Source organism: Lepidothrix coronata, unplaced genomic scaffold (genome assembly GCF_001604755.1).
Source record: "Lepidothrix coronata isolate B3197 unplaced genomic scaffold, Lepidothrix_coronata-1.0 Scaffold174, whole genome shotgun sequence".
Lineage (NCBI taxonomy): Eukaryota > Metazoa > Chordata > Aves > Passeriformes > Pipridae > Lepidothrix > Lepidothrix coronata.
In genome coordinates this window covers 1,511,537-1,538,724 of record NW_016690354.1, presented here as the reverse complement: position 1 = coordinate 1,538,724, position 27,188 = coordinate 1,511,537, and the positions used below count along the sequence as shown (strand labels likewise).

Genomic DNA, 27,188 nt, shown 5'->3' with positions numbered 1-27,188 from the left:
TGAAGAGACAATTCAAACAAGGTTCAACTTTAAGACACCTCTTTGCAATTGCAGTTACCAAGTGAATTTCAAATTGTATTTGGAAATTTCAGTCACACATTGTTGCTACATTTTCTCTCTCGACACTGCTGTCTACCTGGTAGGAAGTGAGGTGATTCCTTCTTCATTCACACTAAAACTGCAAAAGATTTTTTCTGTTGAATCTGTACTCCAATGAGTAAATATAAACCACATTTATAAAATATTTACAGATTTATCTCACTTGGGACAGATTTCTTGATTATAATGTTTAGCGTTGAAAAAGGTGAAGCAAACAGGATACTAAGCCAATTCTCTTTTATCTAAGGATAAGACTTGCAGAATTACAAGTCCTACAAAACAATGCTTTTTAATTTGAAGGAGCTCACTGGTGGCAAAACAAAAACACCCAAGGACTAACAGAGATGACGATAGGCTTTTAAAAGCAATTTTAAACTTCTGTCTTCTCTGGATTACAAGTATAGCTAAAATAATAAGCGAAGTATTTTGTCCTTTTTTCCTCAAAATTATAATTATGGTGCACCTACACAAAACACTCAAGCCCAGCAGCCTCTGAGATTCCTGTCAATCTCAGCTACAGTAAGGTTTTTCAAATATGGAAAGGGCTTTTGGCTGGACACCAATATTACTTTTGAAACTAGTTTTGAACCCTTCTCAGTCTGGGGGCTCATAATATTTTGAAAATTGAGCTTATTGACAACAGGCTCTTTTTATTCGTTAACTTTTGAAGACACTGAGGAAGTGTCCCAGAGTTCCTGAGTTCACAAGCTGAAAGCCACTAAGTCATGCACATCTAGACCCCAAGGAAGCATCCAAATGACTGTAGGACCTCTGAAGCTGACATCCAGTTTTGTAGTCTCTGTAGACTCAGTCAAGATTTTTGCACCCTGAAAATTATCATCTTCATACATGACACCTGCAAGTCAGAAGTTGAAACACATTGGGAATGCAGCATGTGGGAGGCTTTAAGTAATCCCATATATGGTGTAATTAGTGTACAAAAAGGTGAAGTCCATTGTTCCCCAAAATTCTAAAATACGTACTACCATAAGATCCAAGTTTCTTTCTCAATATTTTAAAAGCTTACAATAGTTTAGAATTACTTTTACCTGAATGTTTCTACTGTATTCAACATTAGTAATTTCATGTTAAGTCTCAAAATGGACTTTCCCAAAGGAAGAAAGAAAGTATAGCACTTAGCAAAACTATGAAATAGCACTACAAGTTTTATGATCTCCTAAAGCATTAGGATGGTTGTGCTTTGTCTCCCTGAAAGTCAATCAAACTCTAAAATAAAATGAACTTGAGCAATTTCAGTTGCAGCCACCTCAAATGGAAGATAGATTAACACAGGTTTCAGAGATGGCCTAAATACAAGATCTTTCTTCTTTATCTATCATCATGTATCCCACAGCACATTTACAAAACTGTATGCATTTATTTTGGCTTGTATCCTTCACCTCTATCCACTAGAAATAAAATACTTTTTATATCTTTATGTGTATTTTACACATTGCCCAATAGTAAAGGTATTCCACCTCTGGTGGGGGGGGTGGGAAATGGCAAAAAAAGGAAAAATGCTGCTAATCAGTTCTCATTTACAGCCTTTCTAAGCTTTCCAGTGTAGTATCTTCATTGCTATGAACAGTCACTTATTGCACTCCACATTTACTTTTCCTCTAAAACACACTGTTTGAAAAACTGACAATTATTTTACCAAACGAGTTCTAGTGACTAGATTAGTGATTTAGGGATCATTTTACTATCTCCGTTTCAGAAATAGAAGATCCTTCCTAAGAATACAGACTTTTGTCTTCCTGCAATTTACTACAATGCCGATGAACTTGGTAAGTTCAGAGCTGGACCCCTAAAATAACAAACCTTAACGATCTATTTTAAAACTGTGCATTTTTATTTAAGTTCGTGTATTCTAGTTCTGTTACTTTAACCATGGAGACTAATAAAGTTAAAAAATTGATTGTTTGTTTAATAAACTGGGGTGGGAGAGAAGCAGCTGTCACATGAACTGCCATTATTGCTATGCTATTTCTGTGGGGGACCCATAAAAGTACACAAAACAAATTTCTTAGCAGAAAGAAATTATACCAGTAGAACTGTTATCAGAAAAACAGCATTATTTCCTGTAGCTTCAACTCTTAACTTAAACATCTAATATCTATGCAAGAAAACTTACATGCATCTGGTCATCAGTTTTTCAAAAATTGTTTCCAGAACTGGTACACAACCCTCAGTCCTTAAAGTCTGCATAAAGAAGTAATCTTCTACTGTTTCATAGCATATTTGGTGCACCCAAGCGGTTACAGGACCTTTTCTCTTTTGCTGCTTTTCACTCTCAACTAAAATTACAAAATCTAATAATATATGTATTAAATAAATACTATTTCTCTTCTACACCGTGTTCCTTATAATATAACTACTAGAAGTGTAGGTGTCTCTCTTTACTGGCTTCACTTCTCCCTATCCAAACATCTGAGGCACAAGATACAGGTTTTCCTGTGTTTTTTTACAATCACACTGATTCTGTCAAAACCTGTTTTCGCTGCCTGCCTGTATCCTCACATTTAATTTCAAATAATTTCGGTTTTGAGCTAGTCAAGTGCCACAGGCACAAACTCTCCAAAATCTCTTCTCCACAGTTCACAGCTGCTTTTCCTATTACATCAGCTAAATTCCTTTCAGTTATTTCTCCTTTTTCCCTTGCAAAGGCACACGGATTATGTCATCACATAGGCCACGAGTTTCACGAGGGACAGAACGGCTCAATAACATCGCGAAAACGCTTCACAGCAGCGCCTAGAAACGAAGAGTGGACCGAGACCCCACAAAAGCGATTTAATGTACAACTACTTAGATGATGCACAACAGACAGTAATGAAGAATGAAGCACATAAAACACAACAACACATAAATCAGCAGGACGGCGGCCGCCCGAAGCGGGACACGGGTGTTAGGGGGGCAGCGCCGACCCGCGTGGCCGTCGCCGTGCGGCTCCGCCCGCCCGGGCCCCGCTGCGGCCACTCATCCCGGCACCGGGCGCTGCCGCTGGGGGCTGCCATGCGAGGCAGCCCCGGCCCAGGCCGTTTTGCCGCCTCCCCAGGCCCCCTCACCTGTGGCCGGCGGGACCCCCAGGCCGCGCCGCTCCCTCCATCGCGGCCCCGCCGTTGCTATGGGCCCCCGCCCGCCGCTGCCCTTAACAACGGCGCGCGGCACTGAGGCGCGCCGCCATTGGCCCGGACCGCGAGGACGCCGCCCGCCCATTGGCCGCGGAGCCACGCACGCGCAGAGGAGCAATGGTCCCCTCCCCTGTCGCCGTCTCCGCTGCAGTCGCGGGAGGAGCCCCGGCGCGGAGCCTCGGGAATCACAGGGCTCCCTCGGGGACACTCCCCACGACAGAGACACTTTTCCCCAAGGAAGCCCGGCCCAACAGACCCCCGTCGCCAAGGCGCTCCCGCCCCGCCCATGTCCTCAGCCCCGGCAGTGCCATCGTCCGTTCGGGCGTGTCCTCGCACGCAGCTGAAGTGCCGCTCCCGCCGGGTCAGGCGCTGGCCTGTCTCTTCGAGAGCTCGAAGTTTGCCTTCACCAGGATGTCGGCAGCGCTCAGCTTCCCTCGCTCCCGCAGGTACTTCATGACGTGAGGTCGCCGTCTCCAAGTGACCTTTACTCCATACTCATGTTCGGGAGTATCTGTAACCAGCACTGCTGCCGACTTCCCTCTCCCACAAGGATCAATACCAAGTGCCAGCTCTTTTTCTGGATGCCAGGTATCACTACTTTGTGACAGAGTGTTGCTGCATCTCCAGTTCCTTAGGGAAGGCACCTGAGGAGCCTCTGCATCTGGTAGACTAAAAGCTTCTCGCTCCACAGGCTGGAGAGCAGATTCTCTACAGTTCTCTGGACCCTGCACTTGGATATTGGCATTTGCTGCTGTCCCTTTCTTGAGCTGGCTGTGAGAACACTGTGTGTCCTTCCTTGAATGCTTTGGATGATCCAAGGGGTGGCCTGCATGTCCTTCTGGATTCTCAAAAGTTAAAGGAGGAAATTTGCAGGCTGCAGCTCTTCGACAAGGTCCTCCTGCATGAAGCAAACTGTGGTTGGCATCCTGATTCTGAGGCTTGTGAGGACCACGGTGCTTCTTCTGGCACGCTTTCAACACCACTGGCTTAGTTGTTTCAAATTGTGGGCACACCTGAAAAAAAAGACATAATAACAAGATAAAAACCCAGCCATTTTCTCCAGACAAGTAATGCCAACCTGATTCTGCTTCGCCACCTGTCCCATCTTTTTTCAGTGTGTTCACTGAGTAAGCTGGTCTGCTGCAAAGGGAGTCACTAACAAAGCTGCTATGCAGCAGATGCCTCATGAACATCATATTCTGCCACTCTCCTCAGAAAACTCATTGGGGTGCAAGTGAGCTATTCTCTGCCAACTTAGAACTCAAGATTTGGGTTTAAAGGAAATCTAACTGTTGGCTACTCCTGTAACCCCTGCACATTTAAAACTGTTCAGAAATTGATCCTTTTTCTTTCTTTGTCTTAGCATAACTCCAAATAGATTTAGTGAACTAAATACTCAGTCTCCCTGAACAGGTAGAGGTTGAATTGAGAGAGTAATTAAAGGATGCCCACTTAGCTGAGTGGCCTTAGATTGTGTTAATACAGTATTCACAATTTTCCCCCAAAATATCCAGATCGCCCAAAATCCACTTCAAAAAATCAGCTTTCTATAAGAGGTGGTCCAAGCTCAACAATCTATGTTTCTTTGAAAGATTCTGGACTCTTACTCAAACCCTGGAAATCCTTTTTTTGCTGTGTTCTTTATCTTCCTGGTTATCAACAAAAAGAGTCCAGATTCTGTTTCAAATTGCAGTTTGTTTTTCCCCAAGGGACACCAAACTGGGTTCTTGCTATGGTAACTACAATCTCCTTCAGCATTCTAAAGTTACAACATAGTTCCTCAAAAAACTAAGTACAGTTGAATTAAGGATAGCAATTGTCTGCTGTACAACTGAACTGCTTGAATGCAAAGCCTGTGTGCAGGAAAAGGAAAGTGATTCCATGATAATTGTATCCTAGCACATACTCAACACAGGTCAATCACTGACTTTGAGGATATGACCTCCTGGCTTCAGAGAGCATGTATGGTAGGAGCCTAGCAGTCGAGAAGGTATGAAAAACTTAGATAACATCAAGAAGAGAGGAGCAGAAAATCAGTTCTCACTCAAACAGGTTGACACTCCGCAGAGGATACCTCCAGAAGTTACAAACCTACCACATTTTCAAACTGAAAAATATCTGACATTTTAAGCACTTGAAACAAATTTTAAAATCATTGTATGTTTAGAATCAAAGAGCTACCAATGTGGATATTTCCAGCTCTTCCAAACAAAAAGAATGCTTATTCACAGCAGTTATTTTACTTAGTATTTCAGAAGCCACAAAGCTAACTGCCTCAAGCACATACAAAAAAAAAGTTAAAGGGAAAAGATGGAACGTGTTCTACTTCAAGATTAAGGCATCACAAAAATAACTTCAGGTCACCAGGAACAAAGGAATGTCTCATGCAGGTTTGAAACCACACTTCCTGAGCTTCCTTTGTGAAGAGCAGAGCTGAGCAGCAGCAATGCTTAAACGGTGCTGAAATGCTTAAAAGAGCTCCCCTAGGTGATGACTGCTGTTGTATAGGAACAGTCTGTCATTGCAGCACCTGTTTGTTTAAAAAAACCCTATCCTTACATGATAGAAGGAACATCTTAGGAAAATGCAAGCAGTCCCAGAACAGGAGCCCATCAGACCAGAAAAGGGGCCCATAAGAAGACTGATATAGAGAGAAACTATTCAAAAGACAGAATAGAAAAGAGGACAGGTTAGAACAAATAATCCTGAAGTGAAAACCTATGTTCTCTAAGTTTAGAAGTGTCAAATTTAAGCAAAGCAACTAGTACTTTAACATGTAACATTGAGAGTTCAGCAGTTATTTCGAGCAGTAAGCCAATAAAATTTCCCTTCATATTTATAATGTGCAGGGTTTTCAGTTGCCATAGAAAACAGCATCTTCCTGATAAGAATTATTTTTCCAGAAATAGTCATATTAACCAGTACAGACTGCACACAGTTTTACACTTTCAAATAACCAAGACCTTAGTGGTTGCTGTTAGACTGTGAAGCAACTCATAAGCACTTATTTATGTTTTAGGCTGCTACAATGAGTTCAAGTCTGGGCTACTAATTTTCAGTAACCAGAACAGATAACTTTCTGTTGAGACATATGGGAAAAACTTGAAAATCGTGGCTGTGGGACGCAGGGGGAAGGATAATCTATACCAACCCAGGCAGCAGAGGTGCTCCGGTCTACAGGTTTTGTAGGCACACGTCTGGGATTCTGGGCCAAAGGCAGCGGAGTTTCATAGCAATGGATGGGTCCTGCCCACGGCTTCTCAAGGAATACCAGCTCTGCCTTCTTGGCCTTGTGGGTACATTTCTTCTTTGGAGGCATCAAGAGGTATGGTAAAACCACTTAGAAACCTCATGATGCTTGTTAGAGCCAGTTGGAGAAAGAGGGAAGCACCCCAAGGAGATGCTGAAGTGCTCTCGATTCTGTAGAAGGCAAATAAATGTATTTGAAGATAGACTTGTTTGGAAACTTCAGATCTAGTTTTTAACAGAAGCAAAACATTTATGCAGCAGTTGAGCATACAAGTCTCTAGGCAGACTTCTTCCTACCAGTAGTTTTTGAACCTTCTGTTGATTTCCAGGTAGATTTAGAAATGCACAGCAGGAATTGGAGCAGTTGACCTACTGATCCAGCTATATCAAATCAGCTATCAAAAAAAAAAGTCAGAAGAACTTGCTTTCTCTTTTCAATTTAATTTGGTTTGTAATGCCAAGAATATACTGTAGGGCCAAGGTAACCAGAAGTCTTTACATTTCTAGTTGCTAACTACCTTTTTAATTAAATACCTTTTAATTTCAGGAATTTTTAAGTTTTTTAGTTTGTTTTTGTTACAGGACAGAGTTGACATTTCCCTCCTGTATTCTACAGATCTTGCTTTTTTTTTTTTTTTACCTAATGAATAAATTTGAATTGAAGTAACATTGAATTTAATTTTCCATTGAAAAACAGATCACAGAATCAATTAGGTTGGAAAAGACCTCTGAGATCATCAAGTCCAGCCTGTGACCAAACACCACCATGTCAACTAGACCATGGCACTAAGTGCCACATCCAGTCTTTCCTTAAACACCTCCAGGGATGGCGACTGGAGCAGCCCATTCTGGAGCCCATTCTATTGTCTAATCACCCTTTCTGTGAATAAATTCCTCCTGATGTCCAACCGAAACCTCCCAAGGCACAGCTTAAGGCTATGTCCTCTTGTCCTGACACTTGTTACCGAGGAGGAGGCCAACCGCCTCCTGGCTACAACCTCCTGTCAGGTAGCTGTAGAGTGCAAGAAGGTACCCCCTGAGCCTCCTTTTCTCCAGGCTTAACACCCCCAGCTACCTCAGCTCTTCTTCATAGAACTTACTCTCTAGACCCTTCACCAGCTCCATTGCCCTTCTCTGGACATGCTCCAGCACCTCGGTGTCATTCTTGAATTGAGGGGCCCAGAACTGGACACAGCACTCGAGGTGTGGCCTCACCAGTGCCAAATACAGGGGGACGATTACTGCCCTGGTCCTGCTGGACACGCTGTTCCTGATACAGGCCAGGATGCTAGTGGTCTTCTCGGCCACCTGGGCACACTGATGGCTCACGTTCAGCCAGCCTGAATCACCACGGGCGAGCTCAGAAGAGGAACTCCAAGAAGAACATTTTAGAAGAGATGTATACGAATGCAACATCCTGACTGCTTACCAGAGGCGCAGCCTCCTCGGGGCGTCCTGCGGGCCCCCGCAGCCCGGTATAGCCGTGACACACGTTAAACGGCGGAACTCCGCGGCTCTTCACCAGGGGCCAACGCTCGGCCGGCGACCCGGGCACAGAGCAGGGCTTCCAGGCGGCGCGGCCGGAGGGAGCTCCGGGGACTGCCTCAGGCGGGACGGGACGGGCGCTGGGACCCCGGTGCCGACCCCGGTGCCGACCCCGGTACCGACCGCTCCGGCCCGGCGCGTCCCGCCGGCCCAGCCGTATCCCCCGCCGCCACCGCCCATTGGCCCGCGCTGCCACTGCCCCGCCCCCGCCCCCGCCCATTGGCCGCCGCCGGGCCACCCCGCCCCCGCCGCCGCTCACTGGCCCAGGCCGGCACGTGACCAGGCCGGGGCCCCGCCGGGCGCCAAATTCAAACCGGGGCCGCCCCGGGAGTGCCGGAGCCGCCGCCACTTCCATCGGCCCTGTCCGCCCGGGAGCTGGTGAGTCTCCACCTGCGTCTGCCCCACCTCCAGTATCCCCCTGCAAGGACCGGCAGCCCCGGGCGGCCGCGCTAAGACCGTGAGGCGCCCGGGAGAGGGAAGCGCTTAGGCTCGGCCTGGGGTGGAGGGACCCCGGCGGGGCAGGCGGACTTAACGGCGGGCGCGGCGGCGCTGGGGCTGGAGCGGGCGGAGGAGGAGCAGAGAGCCCTTTAGCGCTGCCCCTCTTACCACACCTGAGGCCTCGTGTGCACAGGGATGCTCCTGGGCCTTTACTGGTGGCAGCAGCTCCAGGCCTGTTTGGGAAGTGGCGCGCTCCTGTAGGGAACGCAGTCTGTTGGAGGCTGGCTAAAGGCTCCTCTTTGGGCGCTGTCTAACCGGGGTGTCTCTTTAAGGGGGTGGAGCTGATCGCAAGGGGCCGTACGTGTGCCTGTGTGCCACGACCCGCATGGAGTGCGGAGCGTTCCCGTCGCTGCCGAGCAGCCCGCGATCCCGGCTGTCTGATCCCTGCGCGTAGGGCAGCTCGGTTTGTTTTCCGCTGGACTCTCTGCTTTGTATCAATGTAGGTGACTCTTACTGAGAACTTTCTCGTTTACCTGCTGGCCCAGTCCAATCTAGCAATGTAAAAGGCCTCCTTTTTTACATTAGGGATGCCTGGCATCCCTAATGATAAACAAAAAGTAAAATTTTTGTGTTCTCGTTCTGTTATAGTTTGCTGTTAGACACAGGTTCCACCAAATTCTTGATGGTATTATAAGCAGTATTCTCACTGCATCTTGTCCTGGAAGCAGTATCTATGAATTTTATTTCCTCTGCTTCCTGCTTTATATTCTAAATTGCCTGTTGTCAAAAAGTTTGACATTTAAATGTATGCTGCCCAATGAGGAATTTATCTGGTTCTTGACAAATCTACAGAAAAAGTGACTAGAACATTTACTTTACATCTGTTTTAAAGCGCTTAACTTCTGCTGCATTTATTGTGTGCTTTTGTGGTGTTTGAGATAATCTCTTCTTCCCAGATCTTAAACCATCTGTAAATTCCCTTTTCACTCAGGTTGTGTAATCTTCTGTAAGAATCAGGACTGCTACTTCTATGTTCTACTTCCTATCCATTCCTGCTTGCTGGCTGATGCTGGCCAAGTCACATTATAGCTAAGACTTTCTATAAAGTACAAATACACACTTTCCTCATCATTATGTACTTTGTGATGCAAATTATCTACTGCAAATATCTCTCCTGTCCTGCTTACACAAGGTGCAAGTAAAGGAGGTACAGTATGACTTTTCAGTAGCCTTGCCAACCTTATTAAACACTTTTGATTTTATTTTCCTTTTGTGTTTTTGGCTTTGTAGCAATTGCTGAGAATGTGTGCTCTGTGGGAGACCTGTGATGATTTGCTGCACTCTTTATGTTGTATCTTTTGTTTTACAGGACTTGTTCCTCTCCCTTTCAATGGAGAGTGACAGTATAGATCAATAATGAGGACCAGCCCTCGCAGGCCCTTAATTCTCAAAAGACGGAAACTGACCCTCCCACAGACGGATGAATCCAGCACTTCAGCAAGAGATGAGAACAGAGGTCAGGATGAAAAGACTCCTAAGCAGGAGCACAGCCAGGAGGACCAACACAACAGACAACCCAGAGACAAAAGGGACTGTGGCCTGCAGAAATTCCCAGCGGGAATAAAGATAATTGACCATCCTACAATGCCCAACACACAAGTGGTGGCCATCCCTACAAATGCTGATATCCAGAGCATCATAGAGGCACTGACGGCAAAAGGAAAAGAATGTGGCAACAATGGACCCAACAAGTTCATCCTCATTAGCAGTGGGGGCACGTCCCGTTCAGCAGGTCCAGCACCATCACAGCATCTCCCATCAGAGAAGAAAGCCAGTGCAGCAGTCAAGGCTGCAGATGGTCCAGAAAGAGAGAAGAATGTTACACAGACACCTGGTCTTGCAGGCGGGACAGCGCTCTGGCATTCAGGAGTTGATTCTGCGGGTGGACAGGAACAGGAGAGCAACAGTATGTAGTCTCTACCAGGTTTCTTTTGGTTGGTTGGTTGGTTGGGTTTTTGTCCTGACAGACAAAGAGATGTGAAGTGGACCAATGAGTGTAGTGCTTGAATCTCGGTACGGAGTAACAAATAATATTTTGTTAATTACAAAATAGCCTATAGATTTGATTCTAATAATCTACATAGCTTTGCACATCTAGTGAAATCTGAAGGATCACAGTGCATATGTTTTTAGTGGAAGACATCTGAGCTTCTGACTTGGATCTTGTGCTATGTCTTTCGGTTAGAGTCTGTCATCTCCATCCTTGGCTTCTGCTTACTAAATTCATCCTTTAGCTAACGATATTCTTGAAGCACTAGATCAACATTGTCCTGTTTTGGTTGAAAGCAGCAATCTGGTTTGAGTGTTCATTTTTAAGGCTGCAGCTCTTTTCAGAAATAGGCAACTTCACATGAAATCAGGAATGCAAGAGTAATTCCTTCCACAACATTAGCATTGCAATACCATCTTTTAATAGTGCGACTAAATGCCTTCCTTTTGACAGTTGAGATGAAGGGTTAAGAGGGTTACTTGTAAGTAAGCAGAACTATGATAAGGGGTTCTGCACTTCGGTCACAATCCCATGCAGTGCTACAGGCTGGGCAAAGAGTGGCTGGAAAAGCTGCCCAGCAAGAAAAGGACATGGGGGTACTGGTCAACAGTGGCTGAACATGAGCCAGCAGTGTGCCCAGGTGGTCAAGAAGGTTATTGGCATCCTGGCCTGTATCCGGAACAGTGTGTCCAGCAGGACCAGGGCAGTGATCGTCCCCCTGTATTTGGCACTGGTGAGGCCACACCTCGAGTGCTGTGTCCAGTTCTGGGCCCCTCAATTCAAGAATGACACTGAGGTGCTGGAGCATGTCCAGAGAAGGGCAATGGAGCTGGTGAAGGGTCTAGAGACTATAGCCCTATGAGGAGCGGCTGAGGGAACTGGGTTTGTTCAGCCTGGAGAAGAGGAGGCTCAAGGGAGACCTTATTGCTCCCTACAACTACTTGAAAGAGGTTATAGCCAGGTGGGAGTTGGCCTCTTTTCTCAGGCAACTAGTGATAGGATGAGAGACCGGGGGGGTTCAGGTTGGACATCATCAAGAATTGCTTCCCTAAAAGGGTTGTCAAGCATTGGAACAAGCTCCCCAGGGAGATGGTAGAGTCACCATCCCTGAAGGTGTTCAAGAAACAACTGATCGCAACACTTAGTGCCATAGCCTGGTTGCCAAGGTGGTGTTTGGTCAAAGAAAGGACTCAGTGATCTTGGAGGTCTTTTTTTAACATAAATGATTCTGTGATTCTGTAATATGGGCTTGTTATCCCAACAGGCAGTGGTGAGACAATGAGCTCTGTGTTGGACAATAGTCTCACTAACATCCAGTGGCTGGGGAAGATGAGATCTGATGGGCTAAATCCCTCTTCTGTGAAGCAAGACACAGAGAAAGAGAACCAAATGCCTCTGCAGGAAAGAATCAAGGTAAGTAGGAGAAGACAACAGCATGTGCTAAAATTTTTGGTAAGGAAGTAATCTGTGTGGATCAGAAGACTTCCAAGAACTAGGCATCACTGTCTCTAAGTAACCTGGGTTTGGCCTTTACTGATTTGAATAGAACATGGAGGATCCAGGGATCATTCATGTATCGCTCCTTCTGTCTCTCAGACTGAAGAAGAAGCTGCTGCTGCTATTCCTGCTGCTGCTGCTATTCCTACTGCTGCTGCATCCTCATCATGGCAGGATTCAGTGTCAGAACGACCTCCTTACTCCTACATGGCCATGATCCAGTTTGCCATCAACAGCACTGAGAAGAAGCGTATGACTCTGAAGGACATCTATACCTGGATTGAGGATCATTTCCCTTATTTTAAACATGTAGCTAAGCCAGGTTGGAAGGTAACAAGCAGGCCTTCAAGTTGCTGTGGGCCACAGGGTGATGTTATAAGCCATCTGGATCAAAATGAAAAGTTGTTCCCCAGCCTGCAGAGCAAGATGGAATTTCATTTAAACATCCCACCCCAAATACCCTCCCATTCCAGATGTTCACTCTCCCACTTCTTGTATCCCTTGTCTCATTCCACTTGAGCAAGATGATGATATATTTGATCACTGGACTAAGAATAAGGAATTCAAGAGTAAATAGAATAAGAGACTGATGACAGGGTTGGCTGGGTATGCTGTGAATATGAAAGTTCAGTGTTGTCTACCCTTTGGAATCTAATCCCTCTGCTAGGGCAGTCATGTTTGAGGTAGCCCTTGCTGTGCTGATAACAAAACTACTGCTTTTCAACTCCCCTCACTGCTTTCTCCCCAGAACTCCATTCGGCACAACCTGTCCCTTCATGATATGTTTGTCCGTGAGACATCTGCTAATGGTAAAATCTCGTTCTGGACTATTCACCCTGATGCAAACCGTTGCCTAACATTGGACCAGGTATTTAAGGTGAGTTGCCTCATGCAAAGAAAATAGGACAGGTTATCCAGTTTCTAGGCAGATGCACCTTATTTTAACTGTAAAGTTAAGCTGCTTTGACATCAGCCTTTTTGTAGAAGCTGTATTCAGTCACTTCTCTTGACAAATAGACAAGCTCTGCATTTGAAAGAAAAGGTGCTGTGGTTGTGCTTTTGACCTGGAGCTTTCGTGGAACGTGTTCATTCTTCAGATGCTGTGCCAAATGTAATAGTCAGCTTGTTCAACTTCTTTCCATGGGCCTGATTCAAATTCCTAATGAGAAACTTTCCACTGAAGCCAACTGGATGTTCCTACGCTGTTTGATAAGTCAGTCATAGGATGGAATTCTCCTATCCCAACTAGGTGTTTTAGGAAGTATCATTTTGTGGGGGAAATAGAGCTTGTGAGTCTGGTATAGGTGTGTTTAGACTCCTCTGTATTTTCTGCTGGGTAGCCAGATTGACTTTTGTTCACTCAGATTGTGCAAGTTTAAAATGACCTATTTGTCCCCCTCTTTGGCTGATAACTTCATCTTAATTTTTTTCCTTCTCAATGCCTTCTGCCACCAGCCGCTGGAATTGGGGTCACCAACATCGCCTGAATGCTCTGAATCAGTAAGAATTACCCTCTGGCTTGGGGCTTGATCTTCCATTCTGTTCTTGCTAGTCACTGATGGAAAGGACAAGAGGCCTGGGGAGGGGGACTGGGTCACTGTTGCACCTAATCATACAGCTCCATGCACACCCTTTTTGAGGAAAGAGGTTGAGCCAAAGGTTAACTGCCTTCAGATGATATGCTCTCTCTTTAGCTGGTAGAGCTGTACAGCTTTGAGCAACTTGGAATTCTACTGCTGAAGTAGGCTGCAATGGTGACCAATAGGCTTCAGAGAACAAGCCTAGAGATTTCTGGCAAAATTATCATCTCCATGGCAGCAGTCCCAATCTGTTCTGGGGCTCAGATCCAGAGAGAATAGGGTTTCTCTGTGTTGCTTTTTCATTTTGGAACCCAGCTGCATTGTGACTCTGAGAAGGATGAACCCGTTTGCTGTCGCTCTTGCATTCGGCAGTTTTAACAGTGATGGATTTGCAAGTGTCCGGTCAAACACTTCTCTTGCAGCTACAACTCTGACCTTCCTTCCATCTGCTCAGAATTCTGATTCTTCTGTTGCTTCTACTATTCCATTTGAACATCTACCTGGTCTATGGTTTGTACAGAGATCTCACATACAATAAAGCCATCCTAATCACTGTTCCTCAGGCTCTGAGGATGCCAAAACCAGGTCCCTTCTGCAGTAGAGTCTGCAGCTGAAGCAGATCTGTCTTTTTCTACACAGCCTTTGGTTGGCAGCTGGCTTTGGGATGGTATGGCTGCAAAACAGCAAGCTGCAGGGACCTAGAGCTGACATGAGGGCTGGGTGCTAACAGCTGCTCTCTCTACATTAGCGCAGCCCAAAATTCTGGTTTCACAGTTCTAAATGAGGCAGAAGAATAAATATGGATTCTTTGTTTTAATCTTTCTTTTCTCCTTCTCCTCTTTCTTGTTTCACAATGACTGCAGCAGCAAAAGAATCGTCTTCCAGATACCCTGAAGAATGTGGGAAGCAAAACTGAACCCCAGAATTCACGTAAGTGTCTGCATCAGCCTAGGCCAAAGAGAATCAATTCAGTAATCTGGGGCACTCTCTCAGATTCCTTTAGGAATACAAGTTGAATTTGTTATCCAGGTTTGCCAGCTTTTATACTCCCTATTGTCAGGTCTGAAATTGAAGGCAGTATTGCTGTGTCTGAGAGAGGATGTGATGGGGAGATGGTGAGGATTGGGTATGCAAATAGAGTGAGAGCCCTAGCTTGAGGGCTAGGATTTGTATGAAGGACTATTTTCTTGTTAATGAGGCCTTCTGGCTTCATATTTGTATTCTCAAAGTTAGCAGAGAAGGCAGGTGAGCTTATCTGATTGAATGTTTATTTTGGGGGGTTTAGAAGGACTCTGTTAGATGCCTGGGTTTCAAGAGGTAGTTGTAGAGGATAAGAGGCTACTGAGTCCATTCTTCTCCCTTCCAGGCCGAAAGATGAAGCCTTTGCTTCCCCGCGTCAACTCCTACCTGGTTCCAATCCAGTTTCCTTTGAGTCAGCCTCTTGTCTTGCAGCCTTCTATGAAGGTTCCTCTCTCCGTGGCACAGGGAGCATCCCTTAATAGCTCAGAGACTTTGCAGAGCAATAAGCGTGTGCGCATTGCTCCAAAGGTTGGTTTCTTGTTTTCCAAGGTTTTTTGTGTGGCTTTTTTTTGGGGGTGGGGGTGGGGTTAGGGGGTAGGGTAGGAAGGGTGGGTGGGTGTGGTTTTGGGGTTTCATTTGTTTGAGTTTTTGTGGGGTTTTTGTTTGGATTTTTTCTATATCTCTTGCCTCCAATAGACCTGTTCCTCATATGGTTCCTTTGTGCATCTTTTCTAGGTGCTCTGAAACTCCCAAGTTCATACTAATCCTTACTATCCTTTACTGTCTCTAGGCTGACTATTACCTGCTAGTTTACTTGCTATAAGGATGTTTCTATAATTTGTCAGAGGAAGGGACTTACGGATTGGTTAAAACAATTTTTCTCTACCGCTTGGATGTGAAAAAAAAAGAATGAGAGAAGTGTCTTTTTTCTGATCCTAAAACATTTGTATTTTTGATAGCACTAATGACATGTAACATAAAGAACTTTTTCTGAAAGAGTACTTATTTCATGTAGTTTCTTCCCAGAGGTTTTCTGTATCTGCTGTTTGCTAATTCGGTGAAGTTCCCAGTTATTCTGGGCTCAAGAAAAACAGCTATAAAGCAGGTCTTTCTCTTGGCATCTCACTGAGTGCTCTTGTATGCTTAGACATTGTAAACCTTTGGCTTCTTCTATCCGATCTAACCATAATTCTGTTTTCCTTTGTGTGACTGCTGCTTTATGTCCTTCCCTGCTATGATTTATCTTTCTCCTGTGTTCTTTTTCTTTTGATAACCTCATTTTTTTCATTTCCTTTTCCTTGGTTTCTGAGAAAGCTGTCCTCATTCGTTTTGTTATTCACATATAGACAGTATAAGAAGAAATCAAAGGAGTTACATTTTTTCCACAAATAGTGGATCTCCTTCTGCCTGTACTCCTAGAAGTTGCTTACAGATGAAGTGTTGTGAAGGGAATGACTTTAAGTCTCTTAACTAAAATCCTTCCCATGTGATCTGTAGGCTTCTTTCTGTTGACTTTACCAAGATCAATCTGTATCTGTTGTTATAGTTACTGCTTTCTGAAGATCTTCCTCTTACCTTTCTCTGCTGACCTTAAGTGCCAATCTTTCTTTTCTTCTTTCTACTCTTATTTGCATTTTGGGTGGGTTAGATCCTTGCTTGCTGACTGCATGTCACTTGTGTTTCTTTATAGATGTCACTGTCTACAGAAGAGTCACCCTCTTTACCCACGGCTGCTGTCAAGGAAGAGGGTCAATGTGATGAGGGTTTATTCTCCCCAGCCCATTCCCTAAAGGAGAACAGCTCCCAGCCTGGTGAGGAATTGGCTTCTTTCCCTGAAGGTGTCTGTATAAAGGAGGAAGAAGGCTGTCAACTGGATGACTGGCTGTCCCCATTTGCCTCAACCATAACGGTAAAGGAAGAGCCAGGCTTATTCCTCCCAGACTCATCCACAAAGGAGAAGAAACAGTTCACCACACTGAAGTCCCCACCTAGGGCTGTTTCTGACTCGTTAGTTATAAAGAGGCGGGAAAGGCGGGAAATGGGCAGATCCAGGAGGAAACAACGTCTAGCACTGCCTTGCTCAGAAGAACCTGTCCTTGTTTTGCCAGAAAGCAACAGCTTTGACCCTTTTCGGTTAGCGGCAGACTGTCCCTTCCCACTGGAAAGCCAGCCTCTTGAACAGGTATCACAGCTCAGCTGCTCGCAGGGAGAAGAAGGAGCCTTTAAAACACCAGTCAAGGAGATCTTCAGCAAATTGCCAGTTTCTTCCACTCCCAGCAAAGTCTCAGCCACTACTACCCCCTCTCTAGAGGGCCTTGACCTCTGGAAGTCTGCTTCCTTAGCCAAGGGAAGTCACGAGCTGGACTTCAGTCCAGTGAAAACCCTTCAGTTGCCATTCACACCCCTCCAGGACAACCAGGACTTACTGGGTTTTAACAGCACACCCCTTAAAAATCCGCTCTTTGATTCTCCTCGGGAATTTCTCAATACAGAATCCAGTGATATGGCTCATGCCCCCCTCACAAGCTCTCCAGCGTTGGTTCGTGAGTCTGCGAAGCAATTATCTGCTGAACTGACAGCCTCTGGCTTTACTGAAAACCGGTCACTCATGGAGGGCCTTATCCTGGACACCATGAATGATAGTCTGAGCAAAATCCTTCTGGATATCAGCTTTCCCGGTCTTGAGGATGAAAATTTAGGAACAGACATTAGCTGGTCTCAGCTGATACCTGAGCTGAAGTAAACTGGCCTGAGGGCTGAATTTGGCTTGTTCTGATGTTACAGAAAGCACTCTACATGAATGGATCTCAGATGAGTAGTCTAAGACAACTCCTTTGACTAATTCCCACAATAGGAATAATAAGAGGGTGTAACTGACTCCTGCTAAGCTGGGAGACAGGCCCATCAGCTGCTATGAGCTTCTTTTATAAGATGCTATGGACTTTGTGTAGAACAAGGTAGAACTGCTCTAGCCTTGTGCTAGAGATAAGAATCCCTGGAGAGAGGTTATCAAGAGAACATCTAGATAGGCCCTGAATGGCATTTGCTCCTCAGGGTATCAGAGGAAATGAACACACTCCTCGGTGTGTTCTCAGGAAAGAGCCTAGGAACCTCATCCTAGCTCTATCTTAATTTCCTTTACTTTGTTCCCCTATTACTTAGTATCTTCTGTCTAAATTTAATGGGTGTAAATACTGTACATTCCTTAAATTAGCCCTTAATTATAAGAATAATTTTATTATTGTAGGGTTACAGGAATATTTTGACTGATAAGGGATTGACCTAGAGTGTTGTCCGTATGTTCCACACCTCCTGTATTCTACCCTAAATAAGACCTCAAAGTGAGAGGCGTGAAGTACTTATGGAGAAGAGCTCACATCAAGCCATATAGCTCTTTTGACTCCAGAGTCCTATTATGTACCTGGAGGACGAGGTAGAGACACTGTTGCAGTAAGATGGACCTCTACTGAATTGTTAAAGCTTCTCTCATTACAGTCATCAGTTGAAAATGTAAAAAAGAACCTCTGAAGCGAATGCTGATATTTCCACTGTAAAGTGACCTCTGGAAATACAAGGTATGTGTGTCTCGGTGCAGCAGAACAACTATTCCCAGCTCTCTAGAACTTATGTCAAAGTAGGAAATTGCCATGGAAAAGATCTGATCCTTCTGCTTTCAAACAAATGGTGACTCCTGTATCTACATACTCAATAAAGCTTCTGTGGGAACACAGCTGAGTATTATCTGTACCCCTCTTAGCTGGGATTGGGCTATAGCATGAGCAACCAATTTTTGCACATCTCATGTGTGTGCTTTGTGATCACTGAGCAAGTGGTCACTGGGACGTTTTCAGTATTCCTCAGGCCATGTTGACCAAAACACATTAAACTTGTGTACTCAACCCATTGCTTCATACAATATACTTTTTCCTGCCATTTGTGGATAAATCCTGACTTTATAAGTCAGAAGCATACAATCTGAAACATCACAACACCACCAGCAGATGAGTTTCTCTATCTTGTAAATGCAAAACAAATCTCAATCAAAACTCTGTGTTTCTACCTTCCCTTTAAGAGATAAAACCAGTTTTAGATATGTGTGGTTTTCAGAACTGCAGTTCTCTTGTGTGCTTGTTAGAGGTATTTGCCCTCAGAAGATGTTTCAGGAACTTTGGTTTAACGGTTATTATTTCGTTTTCTCTGGTTATGAGGCTGCAGAGAAGGCCTGGTTTGTGGCATACTTTCTGTTAGCACATCTTGTACAGCTGTCAACACTCTACTTGGCTTTCTCAAGGTATCCTGTCATCCTTTGATCTCACTTCTCGAGCCTGAGAGGATGTATGCACACAGCTGACATCCAAGAGCCAGCTATTTGTCTCCAGCAAATAATGAAATGTTCTTGTCCTTTGTGTCAATTCGAGGCAGGTGATCCCCTGCTGTCCCTATCAGCTGAGGTGCTTTGATAGCCACCTCACATTATGTTTTGAACATAGTAGTCCCAAAGTTTAGTTTCCCTTCCTGTTAAGTGTTCCAGTGAGAGCACTGCTAGAGGGAAGTTATATGAAAAAGGTGGGAGGAATAACAGAAAAAATTCCAGAATACTGCTCCCCAGCAGACTTCTCATTGTTTGGGCCAACCTAGTTCAAAGCCCCCATTGGTGAGGATTTAGTTACAAAATGTTTCTCTATCTGTGTTTGCCTTATATTCTGCCTGGATCCTTTCCGTAAGGAAAGGTAGTTATCACCTGTCCTTCTGCAGGCTCAGTATTTGAATTATAGTGTAGAGGTGTGATCTTGTAAGACAGTGGATGCTTCTGTCCACCCTCTTTCAGTAAGAGCAGAGCCATACTTCTTGTCTTTTCATGAATCTGTTGCAACCCAAGAGCAAGTGGGCATAGCTCTTCACACCCTTTGCATAGCACCCCCCAGATCTTCTCTGAATGATGTCCAGGAGCATCCCAAGACTGCCCTTAATTTCTGATAATAGAGAAGGCTGTTTAACACCTAGCCAGTAAAAACAAACATTAATTTAAGATACAATTTTTAAGAGACTTGGGACACACAAATCTACAGGGGGGCAGCAAGTGCTGTGGACGCTCTGGTCCTCTGAAAATTCTGCTCTACATCTGGCAGGAAGCGCAACAGATGCAAAGGGTAATTCCCCTTCATTGGCTGAGTGAGGTTTTTCCTACTATGTTATGTCAGCTGAAAAGGACTGGATGACGTGAGCAAGGATGATTGCCACCTTTTTGATTTTGTAGCTTGGCTGGCAGAGGAAGAACTCGATTCCTTCCCCGTACAGAAGAGAAGAAACCCTGTTTTACAAAGTAGCAGTCTTTTTGCGACAATGTCAGGCCTTCATTTCTACCAGAGGGCTGAGTAGCTCTAAAGAAAGGTGAAAATTTCTTTTTTAGTAAAATATCTGATTTCCTCTCTAAAATGCAGTATGGACTCAGAGAGCACAATGACAGGTTTGAAAAATGTGAGCTGGTTCCTGAACAGAAAGCATCCCTCCCCCCTCCCCTTTTTGCGACAGAGGTGAGCTACGACTGGATAAGAAGATATTCAGGGCATAACAAAGTATTAGCTGTCTGAAATTAAGAAGAAAATGTCCTGCTTTACCAGTCATCTCAGACTGGTTTCTTGCTTTGAAACGAGGAGAGTTTAGAATGTAAAGGCCACGAATCTGAACTGCTGATGCAGATCAAATGACACATTTTTCCTTGAGTTTCAGCTATGACTTTCCTTGGAAAAATAAAGATCATGAATACCCTGATATACAGCTTACAGACAATGCAGGCAAAGCAGATTCCATTCTACGCCACAAAATCGGTGGGAAGTCGTTATGTAGATCACACTGATGAACTGTTTACATAGAAGGTATATAATCAGAATTTATCCTCCTAATTTGCTTCCATTTTTTTTTTAATGCACCCATTTCAAAACAAACATTTAATGACTTTATTTAGGGAAGTCAAGGAAAATGCCACAAATGATTATAAAAATACAGTCAGACATGGTTTTATGCTCCCCTCCCTGCTGTAGGTCTCTATTAACTTCTCATGGATGTATAGGAGGTTGCTGCCAATAGGGCCTTTGTTTATTTAGTTATGTAACTTGTTGAAGGTAAGTTTTCTTATATTCATCTGTGATTACAAGCAAAATACCTGCTCATTAGAACCATGACTGTTCAAAGGATGGACTAATTTTCCAACAAAAACCCCCCTCATCTTCACTGGACTTCAGAAGAATCTCTTAATATTGCTGGTGTTTTCTATAGAATACTGGTTTTCACTACCAGTATGTTATCTTTTCTTGGTGTACTGTGTTTTTTCACATTTGATGCATTTTTGTGTAAATTTTAATAAAGACAACGTTTTGGAAAATACACAACAGGCCAGAACATTCCATCTCAACTCTATGCTTTGCCCATGAAGTAACACGTTTAGATTACTTACATCTTTTTTTTTTTTTTGTATTCTGAATTCTGAGATTACATTTTTTCTATGCACAAAGTTATTTTGGATTGTGGAACCGTATTCCACCTGCAATTTCTGTTCTGGATAATGCATGTATATTGGGAAGCCCTGAAACACTTGATTTAGGAGTGTTTATCTGAGTCTTGTGGTCTAATCTGCCCTGAGTTATCAACACACATTTTCCACTTTAAGGTTTGCTTTAGAGAAGTTTCTGTTTGGAGCAGCTAAAGTTTAGCCTGCTCTCATGGTAGTCTTAAAGTTTCAGACAATTAACAGTGTTTGATATATTTAGCATCTAATCCAAACCCTCCAGGAGGGGAAGAAAGGTCAGGAATGCAGCAGAACTGAAATCATAAAACACATTGCTTGGAACATGTGGGATCACTGAAGATGCCTTCAGGATCAATATGGTTTTCCAAGTTTTTGCAAGTAATGATGTCAATGACACAGAATGGTCTGACCTGAGGAGCTCTGATCTGTCGCTAATTAGTTCTTGACAGTCTGCACTCTGCAAGCATAGCCATGGGACTGGCATGCCACAGTGATAAGAGCTATTTTGCTGTTTCCCATGGCTGAATCTCAGTTTTTATTTGTTTGCTGTTTTTATTAAAATCTTGGAGTCAGGAGATCATGAAATAATCTCAGTTGTCATTCAAATCCTGTCAAGGCCTAGCCATCAAGAATGTAACAAACAGCTGGTGCATATACAAATGCATCCTAAAGGCTAGGAAACCAGTATTTATAATCTAAAATAAAATTACATTGTTAAAGCATCATTGTTACTCATCAAATCCTTGAGGTGATAACACATCCCTCTGTCTTCCTGTCACTGCAGGTGCACTGTGTACACAAAACACCTTCTGTACTAGAAGTACTGTAGTAGAAGTGCTGGGGATTCCATCATAAAATCCTGAATTGTCTGAGCAGTAAATAAAATATCCATACTGAATTTAGCCTCAAGGTAGAGTTATTCTACTGGGGAGAGAAGGGGCAAGAAACACAGGGAAGGCAGTTCAAGCAGTCCAATTCCTTCTATAAATGAGAGCAGAAGAATGTTTTGCTCAGTTTAAAAAAATCCTTTTAAACAAATCTTTTCTTGAAAAGACCTAAGGCCTCTCTGCTTTTGAAGGATTTTGTCAGGGTGTCCTTCTTGACTTTGATGTTTCCCCTTTTACGAGCTGAATGAAAATGTTCTGGTTTTTGACTGTTATGAGCATTCTTTAAAAAAATTATTTCACATCTTTAGCCCAGTCATAGCTGGCAACTAAAATCTGAGAAGAGATTTATTCAGTACAGAGTGTGCTCCAGCACAGACCTACTGAAGTGTATGGGGATTTCTTTCTGAACCTGCTCTTCACGACTGTCAGCAGCTGAGAATGGCAACACGAGTGCTTGTGTCCTAGGGACTTGTACTGGGCTTCAGGGAGTGGATGATGCAAAGGAAGACCTTGATGAGAAGATGGTGTCTCAAAGAGTCAAATGGAGACAGGGTTCAGAAGACAAAGAATCACAGAGTCATAGAATCATCTAGGTTGGAAAACATATTTAAGATCATCAAGCCCAACCATTAACCTGACACTGCCAAGCCCACCATTAAACCTAAGTGTCTACAACCTACATATTCTTTAAATACCTCCATGGATGGTGACTCAAACTTCTCAAGGAAGTCTTTTTCCAATGCTTGATAACCCTTTCAGTGAAGAAATTTTTCCCAATATCCATTTTAAACCAGGCCTGGCTCAACTTGAGGCTACTTGAGAGAACAAAGAAGAGAAGAAGGTTCGACAAGGACCATCACAGTCATCAATTCCACAGTCTTCATGTTTAAGGCTGGGGCAAAATGATCAGCTACCAGAGCAAAGCATGAGAGATGTGAAATACTTATTTCAGGTCTTGAGTTTGACTGGTTTACAAGGGAAGGAGAAGCAAGGAGAAAACACAATGTGGAAAAGGTGACGATTCACTAAGCAGGACTGAGGTATTGCTCCTGAAGAACCATCTACAACTGCAGCATGACTAAAGATTTGGTCAGCAAGCACTGAAGCTTGAATTACTGCATCTCTAAATAAGAGTCTGCCTGAACAAGAGAAAAAGAGGTGGGCTGCAACACCATCAGAGTGGCTGACTTCACCTAGAACTGAGTGTGTTTGAGTGGCCCTGCTACAGTAGAACTGCTCAGTCATATTGCATCAACCAGAGACATGCTACACACATAAATATACATGACTTCAATGGTGTATACTGACAAATACACCTGGTTAAGTGATTATAGTTATTTTCAGCAAGTTATACTGCTGACTGATCAAGAATTTGACTGATCTCAGTTGCTTTAAGATACAGAACAAGCCATTTACAAACAAACACGACAGGAAACACTGCAGCACACCTGGCAAGTGCTGATAGGAAAGTTTTCTGCAGTGTCTGATGGCGGACTCTAAAAGTAAAACCTGTCCCCAAAGGAAATGAGACTGGAGGCAAAGACAGCCAACAGAGACTCCTACCTTCCAAGGACTACATCTGGGCTTCATTTTGAGCAAGATGAGATCTGCTCTGATTCTACAGCTAGCTGGGCACAGGCAAAGAGTGTATAGGTGGTTAAATTCTTTTTTTCTGTTGTTGTTTATTATGAAAAAAACAGGAGGTTTTGACAGAATCCCATAGAGAGCCTCTGAAAGCACCTTGCCAAGACTTTAGTAATAGGCCCATACATATACATACGAGATTAAGCTTTTCAAGGCAACTCTAATTGTGCTGGGTTTTACTGTTTGAGTATTCAGCTTTGAGGACACCCTCTGAAAGGAGATTTAATGGTGCAAAATCGTCATTATTATTATTTTTATGGCATTATGTAGAGACTTAAATTCTCTGTGTTAACGGCGAGTTCATTCTTAGCCTCAAGCTAAGCAGATAATGGAAATGCTGTTGTACCTACAGATAGAAAGTGAAAGGACAGTGAAGAAAACAACCACCTAGAGAGACATACAGGAGACATCTTTGAGGCTGCATGCTTCCAAGTACTGTGCTATTGGCCTTAAATACACAACTATCCTTCATCTCAGACTCCTGCATACTTTTATTAGTAAGCATATTCCTAGCAGAAATTATTCTCTGCTTTAAGCCTCTTCATGAGCACAGAGAAGCTCTAGCATGAGGAAGACAATTGCCATTGCTATGTGCATTAGCACTCGGAAGTGGATGTTCTTTCCCCTTGTGAAAACAAAGCCAAAGTTTTCTAGTGTGATTCATGAAGCTGTGCAATGGAATTCTGTATTGCCTGCTGCATGATCAGCAACTGTTCTGTTGTACTAACTATTTTAACCAAACGGAAAAGGCCCCTTTTCAATGCAGTTTAGCTCAAGCAAGGAAATCAATACAGGCAGGACACAAATCATTGCAAGCAATATTTATATAGCAGAGGGATTTCATATTGGACAATGTTGTTCTAAGTTTGCTATGGTGTAACCATAACTCTAGCCCATATGGCAATACACTGACTGTAAATTACCTAATTAAGGAAACTATTTTACTTTCTGACTGACCTTACTGGCAGGACACACTTCACTATCCAGCAGCCAAGCTAAATGTTATGTACATCTGAGATGACATTTATCTCAAGGAAACTTGCCAGACATATTCACAGATACAAATACTGTAATTTATTACTTATTATTTCTAGAGTATGAAGATATTTTATTATACAAATAATAAAAGTGGAGGGAATTCAAAGCAGAGGAAGCTTTTTTTTTCAAAGACAGAAGGGGAGAGAGAAGCATGCATGATTTGCCTGAGTAAGATTTGTCCTCTCATCACTCCTCTGCACCATCTGTGCATCCACAGACCGCGCACAGGCTGTGACAGTGAAAGACAGTGAGCAGAAAGTCACCTCATTGTGATTCTGCACTGGGCACCACAAGGAGTATCCTGGTCTTGACACAGTTGCTACACCCAGGGCCATTTTTACACCCACTTGAAGCTTGCACTGCCAAACTGAGACAGTACATTGGAAACTGGTGTAATGTAGAAACAACCTTTGGGCTGGTTACATTATGTGGGCGCTACTGTTGAGCTCTCTAACAGCCCAACTTGTCACAAAAGAAATGTAAAGCTCTTTATCTACAATCCACCCTCACACCTCCACTGTGTCAGCTCTCAGGAGGACAAAATAATAGTTTTCAAACTATTGAAAGAGAAAAATTCAAAGCTGAAGAGAAATATCTAAGCAAGAAACAACCATTCGAAGCTGCAAAAGTTGCAGGAGAATATTTTAAGGAGGAACGATTTAACCCAGTCATTAAAAAAAGGTAAAAAACTGTGAAAAGGTAAAGCTTCCTAGAAGTGAGATACAAGGAAAATCTCTGGTGAAAGAACCTCAGCTTGTGAAATTTAAGTCAAACCAGTGAAAGCCCTCAACAGGGCAGCTCCTCAAACAGCTAGGGTACTCAGTAAAATATTGGTCTCATGTGAGCAAATCTGTGATTTGCTTCCATCAGCAAAGGATTTCATTTCTCCCCTTCACTACTCCAGGTACTCTTCATGAATTTCTTCCAACAACGGAGTAGCTGACTGGAATATTGATCCTCTCTTGTTTCTTGGCTTGGCAAACTGGCTACTGGGAAATGCTGCTTTTCAGTGTTTTTCCTTAGAAATATATGCACTACTTCTGAATTCTTCACTGTTTCTGACATGGAGGTGGTCAGGATCAGGAACCAACACCCATAAATATAGATAGAGTGCTGTAGCTTTGTGATTAGAACCTGGATCCTTTTGCCCCAGAGCTCTCACTGACCTGTAACAGCTTTGAGCTGGAAGGCCAAGCTGTGGAGCAGGGAGAAGGGCATTTATCTTCTGTGGAGGCAGAGTGGTTCTTCTATTGTCTGAATAGCACTGTTACACATCCTGTAAGGATTTCTGTATGAAGAGTGCAGAATAGTGAGGTAGAATGTGTTATGATTATTGTATGTGACTGGATCAAGAAAGGAAAATAATTTGTCAGTGTGTATGGGATTGTGCATCAATATTTTCATCTAAATCAGTTTTATTTATCTAACAAAGGCCCTTGGTGAGTCATATACTATTTTTCAGGGCCTACAAAAGATGACTGGGAAAGGTATAACCGGCACAAAGAAACCCTTAAAATTTGCTGCACTCTGATCTGATTTTCCTGTAGAAAACCTTTAAGAGTGTCCATTCTGCAAAAAAACCCAACCAACCAGAAAGCACCTAACCTACTTAGTGAACGGGCTCTGTTTAAGAAGAACAGGATGGAAAAAATAATAGCTGAATAGAAAAAAAACAGTGACCTAGAACCTAGCATGCCTCTGAAGGGAGAAGATAGTGTTTTAGCTGACTTCACCTCCATAAAAATGCTAGAGTTTTTTGCCAGGTCTACAAACTAACACATCACAGGATATAAAGAATTAAGTGACATGCAGTTAGAAGCAGAAGGCGTGAAGGAGGGGAGAAAGCTTTAAATAAGATTTGAAGGTTTCTCCTCTTTGAGGCAAAAAGAGAGAAATATTTTGTGAGTTAGGGACCAGGATTAACTGGTCCCTAAAGCAGAAGTGCTCGAGCAATGGCTCCAGTACTGCTGCAAGGCAAACTGATTTTGATTGGACTTTGCCAAAGTGCTATGAAAAATAAACTAGCTGCAAGGAAGTACAGGGACTGGGAACTAGGAGTGCTCCCTCCTCTTCATGCCCACGTGCACATCTATGGTGGGAGATGATCTTGTCAGAAACTCTGTAGCTCTGCCCATAGGTTTCAAGGCAGAGACTGTGGGTGGTCTGGCTCCAAAATGTTCCATTCTACTTTATAGTCTTGAGGTTTGTTCTGAGGCTTTGAGAAAATTGGCCCTGCCATTGCTACAAGCAGAAGCAGACCTGCTTTGTCATGGCTGGCCTGCTGAGGTATTCACAGTCAGCAGGAGGGGAAACACCTCCTGGCCCTGTGTGAGAGCAGAGGTGCATGATTCAGTACTGGTTTACAGGGATAATGAAAGGACTTGATAAGACGACTCAGAGTATACTCCGCAAGGCCACAAGAGATCAAAAGTGTGTGTAAAGCACAAATCATAACAACCTAGAGGCAAGAAAATAAGACTG

General features: G+C 43.6%; 2 protein-coding genes across 6 annotated transcripts in view; one reads left to right on the top strand and one right to left on the bottom strand.

Annotated features, from left to right (window-relative positions):
• TULP3 (tubby like protein 3) overlaps positions 1–3,597 on the bottom strand; it is a 35,934-nt gene extending 32,337 nt beyond the window's left edge. Inside the window, exon 1 of one of the 2 annotated variants that reach the window (XM_017830150.1) lies at positions 3,168–3,597. In XM_017830150.1, the coding sequence (XP_017685639.1) occupies positions 3,168–3,208 (41 nt within the window). In that variant the 5' untranslated portion in view covers positions 3,209–3,597. The remainder of the gene's footprint in view (positions 1–3,167) is intronic. The other variant, XM_017830151.1, reaches the window with a different exon arrangement.
• Positions 3,598–8,291: 4,694 nt separating this feature from the next.
• On the top strand, positions 8,292–20,553 carry FOXM1 (forkhead box M1). 4 transcript variants are annotated; one of them, XM_017830182.1, is made up of 10 exons: positions 8,292–8,405; positions 8,798–8,964; positions 9,835–10,431; positions 11,780–11,928; positions 12,112–12,342; positions 12,761–12,889; positions 13,468–13,512; positions 14,456–14,522; positions 14,959–15,140; positions 16,303–20,553. In XM_017830182.1, exons 3-10 carry the CDS (start codon positions 9,882–9,884, stop codon positions 17,353–17,355), a joined length of 2,406 nt encoding a protein of 801 aa, XP_017685671.1. In that variant the 5' UTR covers positions 8,292–8,405; positions 8,798–8,964; positions 9,835–9,881; the 3' UTR covers positions 17,356–20,553. The 4 variants fall into 4 exon arrangements, with proteins under 4 accessions (XP_017685671.1, XP_017685672.1, XP_017685674.1 ...); XM_017830183.1 differs by lacking the exon at positions 8,798–8,964; XM_017830185.1 differs by lacking the exon at positions 13,468–13,512 and having other exon boundaries at positions 14,459–14,522.
• The last annotated feature ends 6,635 nt before the right edge of the window (positions 20,554–27,188 follow it).

Excerpts from the sequence above, each read along its gene's own strand:
- FOXM1 (XM_017830183.1), top strand. The coding sequence starts at position 9,882 with ATGAGGACCAGCCCTCGCAGGCCCTTAATTCTCAAAAGACGGAAACTG. Across the intron at positions 10,432-11,779 it reads ACAGGAACAGGAGAGCAACA|GCAGTGGTGAGACAATGAGC; the intron begins GTATGTAGTCTC and ends TTATCCCAACAG. Across the intron at positions 11,929-12,111 it reads CTCTGCAGGAAAGAATCAAG|ACTGAAGAAGAAGCTGCTGC; the intron begins GTAAGTAGGAGA and ends TCTGTCTCTCAG.